General features: G+C 43.3%; 1 protein-coding gene across 1 annotated transcript; it reads left to right on the top strand.

Moving 5' to 3' along the window:
* Nucleotides 1-568: 568 nt before the first annotated feature.
* Nucleotides 569-2377, top strand: LOC119877665 (cationic amino acid transporter 3-like). The gene has a single exon (XM_038577909.1). It carries the CDS (start codon nucleotides 569-571, stop codon nucleotides 2375-2377), a length of 1809 nt encoding a protein of 602 aa, XP_038433837.1.
* The last annotated feature ends 1684 nt before the right edge of the window (nucleotides 2378-4061 follow it).

The following is a 4061-nucleotide window of genomic DNA, read 5'->3' as shown; positions in this document are numbered from 1 at the left end:
AAATGGCTCTGTAATTGCAATGAAACATCTCGTCTGTGAATTAATGTGTCATTACTCAAACTCAAGAACCTTGTAAATATCCCATATGTGAATTATTGTACATTTATACTCTGTTGGGTCTTGCAGCTTAATTACTACATGAAACTGCACGAGTTAAATGAACTGAGATGGGTTTATGTCATGTGGTATGCAAAAAAAGGAGAATGTTGGGAGGTATTTGGCACTTTTTCTGGGTGGAAAGCAGGGTTTATTTTGCTATGATGTCCTTTGGTGTCAGTTTCTGTTGTATTTGGGCTGCAACAGGTGACATGGGACTTCTGAGCTTTGGTTGGTGGGTTGAATAATGAGTTCAGTAAAAATTTATTGTTTACTATGTTTTAGGCATCGTGAAGGGATAACACATACCAGAAGAAATATGAGACAGCACCTTCGAAGCCTGAGCAACCAATCGAGGCAGCCCCAACCCAACTCTGCTTAACTTAGCCTCACTGAACTTGATCTGCGACTCTCTGACCCTTGGATTTGCTACAGCTCTCTGATTCTAGAATCCTCTTCAATTCCAGCTAGAATGCTGCGTCAGGTACTTCGAAGATTTGGTAAAAAGCTGGTGTACAAACATCCGCTGGAGCAATCTGTGCCTGAGACTGCCCCTGCCAGAACTCAGAACACTCTGGATTTAGTGGCCCTGGGTGTGGGCTACACAATGGGTATAAATGTTTATATTCTGGCTGGGGAGGTGTTTGGAGTTATAGCAGGACCAGCCATTGTGATCTGCTTTTTGGTGGCTGGCCTAACTTCATTGTTGGCTGGGTTGTGCTATGCAGAGATTAGTGCCTGGGTTCCCCACTCTGGCTCTTCATATCTCTACACTTATGTCACTGTAGGTGAACTTGGGGCTTTCATCACCGGCTGGAATCTCATCCTTACCAATGTTGCTCATATAGCATTAGTTTTCCGAGCCTGGACCTTAGCTTTTGGCAGCCTTTTTGGGAACCAGCTCTCTCAGATCTTGCACAGGAGCATTTCATTGCATGTTTCCCAGAACTTTATAGAAATTCTAGGCTATTTTGTTGTGGGCCTTGTGATGGTGTTCATGGAAGTGCTGACTTCAAACATTAGACGGCTTTTCCTGGTTGTTACCAAAGTTTTCGCATCAGTGAACATTTTGGTTCTCAGTTTTATCATCATCTCTGGCTTCATAAAGGGGGACCTGCACAACTGGAAGCTCACAGAAGAGGACTACATAAAGGCTGGACTCAATGACACCTCTAGCTTGGGTCCTCTGGGCTCTGGAGGATTCATGCCTTTTGGCTTCCAGGGTATTCTCCATGGAACAGCTATCTGCTTCTATGCTTTTAGTAGTTTCACCATTATTATTACCAGAGTTGAAGAAGCCCAGAATCCTGAGCGTTCCATCCCAATGAGCATTGGGATTTCACTGTTCATCTCCACTTTGATGTATTTTAGTGTCTCTGCAGCATTTACACTTATGATGCCTTACTACCAGCTCCACTCTGGGAGCACCTTGCTAGAGACATTTCTTCATATTGGCTGGGTCCCTGCCTACTATGTTGTAGCTTTTGTAATTTTATCTAATATTTTTTTAAACATCTTTGGCTTTACATTCTTCTTCCATCGGGTGATATCCAAGATGGCAGAGGATGGCCTCCTGTTCCCTGTCCTTGCCAGGATCCAAACTGGCATATGCTTTCACATCACAGCCACTGTAGTCTTTGTTATTATTGCAGCAATCATGACTTTCTTTTTCGGAATCATTGACCTTATGCGTCTCAGGTCACTGGTGTCTCTGGTAATTTTCTCTCTGATATCCTTTGGGGTTCTCATCATCAGGTATCTGCCCAAAAAGAAGAGTGAGGGAAGTGAAGCAGAGGTGCAGGAGGAGAGTGAGAGAAATGAAGCAGAGGTGCAGGAAGAGAATGGACCCATAGCAGAGAAGCTGACTCTACAGGGACTACTCTTTCCAGGCAGCCCCACCCCCACCGCACTCTCTGGCCGGATTGTCTCTGTTTGCTCCTCACTGTTTGCTCTGCTGCTGACTGTTCTCTGCTTGGTGCTGGCCCAGTGGCCATATCTGCATTCTGGAGACCCAGTGTGGATCACAGTGGTTGTGCTGCTCCTGCTGCTCATCACTGGGATCACCGGGGTCATCTGGAGACAGCCACAGAACTCCACTCCCCTTCACTTCAAGGTACCTGGTCTGCCTCTCCTCCCACTCCTGAGCATCTTTCTCAATGTTTATCTTATGGTGCAGATGACAGCTGGCACCTGGGCCCTATTTGGTGTCTGGTTGCTGGTTGGGTGTGCTATCTACTTTGGCTATGGGATCCAGAGCAGCTTGGTCGCTAATCTCACTTAAGTTGGGGCCAAAACTGTAGATCTTGAACTCAACTAGTACATATTTGGTTGGTATCATCACACCTGAATGCACTGTGGCCCCCTGAATGATAATGGAGAATACTCCTAGCACATGCAAAGCAAGGCCTTCCATGAGATGTTGGCCACGGTACACTAACAGAGCTGTGTATTTATTGTAGAGTGACGGATGTGTCTTAGGTCTTTTTCTTGTTTTTCAAACTGTCTACTTTACAATTGTGTCTTACCTGCTTACTGGCTTTACAAAAATTCTTAATAAAAGAGCTAGAAAAAATGTTTCTGTTTTCTTTGGGTTAATATCTAGTAGTGGAAATACTGGATCATATGGTAAGTAGTTCTATTTTTAATTTTTTTTATAAATTTATTGTTTATTGGTGTCCAATTTGCCAACATATAGAATAACACTCAGTGCTCATCCCGTCAAGTGCCCCCTCAGTGCCCAACAGCCAGTCACCCACATCCCCTGCCCACCTCGCCATCCACCACCCCCAGTTCGTTTCCCAGAGTTAAGAGTCTTTCTTGTTCTGTCTCCCTTTCTGATATTTCCCAGTCATTTCTCTCCTTTCCCCTTTATCCCTTTCACTATTTTTTATATTCCCCAAATGAATGAGACCATATAATGTTTGTCCTTCTCTGACTGACTGATTTCACTCAGCATAGTAACCTCCAGTTCCATTTACGTTGAAGCAAATGGTGGGTATTTGTCGTTTCTAATGGCTGAGTAATATTCCATTGTATACATAAACCACATCTTCTTTATCCATTCATCTTCAATGGACACCGAGGCTCCTTCCACAGTTTGGCTATTGTGGACATTGCTGCTACAAACATCGGGGTGCAGGTGTCCTGGTGTTTCATTGCATCTGTATCTTTGGGGTAAATCCCCAGCAGTGCAATTACTGGGTCATAGGGCAGGTCTATTTTTAACTCTTTGAGGAACCTCCACACAGTTTTCCAGAGTGGCTGCACCAGTTCACATTCCCAGATTTCTGTTCATGACTTTTGCCCATTTCATGATTGGATTGTTTGTTTCTTTGCTGTTGAGTTTAAGAAGTTCTTTATAGATCTTGGAAACTAGCCCTTTATCTGATATGTCATTTGCAAATATCTTCTCCCATTCTGTAGGTTGTGTTTTAGTTTTGTTGACTGTTTATTTTGCTGTGCAGAAGCTTTTTATCTTGATGAAGTCCCAATAGTTCATTTTGCTTTTGTTTCCCTTGCCTATATAGATGTATCTTGCAAGAAGTTGCTGTGGCCAAGTTCGAAAAGGGTGTTGCCTGTGTTCTCCTCTAGGATTTGGATGGAATCTTGTCTCACATTTAGATCTTTCATCCATTTTGAGTTTATCTTTGTGTATGGGCAAGAGAGTGGTCTAGTTTCATTCTTCTGCATGTGCATGTCCAATTTTCCCAACACCATTTATTGAAGAGACTGTCTCTTTTCTAGTGGATAATCTTTCCTCCTTTGACGATTATTAGTTGACCATAAAGTTGAGTGTCCACTTCTGGATTCTCTATTCTGTTCCATTGATCTATGTGTCTGTTTTTGTGCCAGTACCACACTGTCTTGATGACCACAGCTTTGTAGTACAACCGGAAATCTGGCATTGTGATGCCCCCAGCTATGGTTTTCTTTTTTAAAATTCCCCTGGCTATTCAGGGTCTTTT

The sequence above is a fragment of the Canis lupus genome, chromosome 27 (genome assembly GCF_011100685.1).
Source record: "Canis lupus familiaris isolate Mischka breed German Shepherd chromosome 27, alternate assembly UU_Cfam_GSD_1.0, whole genome shotgun sequence".
Classification (NCBI taxonomy): Eukaryota; Metazoa; Chordata; class Mammalia; order Carnivora; family Canidae; genus Canis; species Canis lupus.
The sequence above is the reverse complement of the archived record's forward strand: the minus strand, read 5'-3'. Positions and strand labels throughout refer to the sequence as shown.

Excerpts from the sequence above, each read along its gene's own strand:
- LOC119877665 (XM_038577909.1), top strand. The coding sequence starts at position 569 with ATGCTGCGTCAGGTACTTCGAAGATTTGGTAAAAAGCTGGTGTACAAA.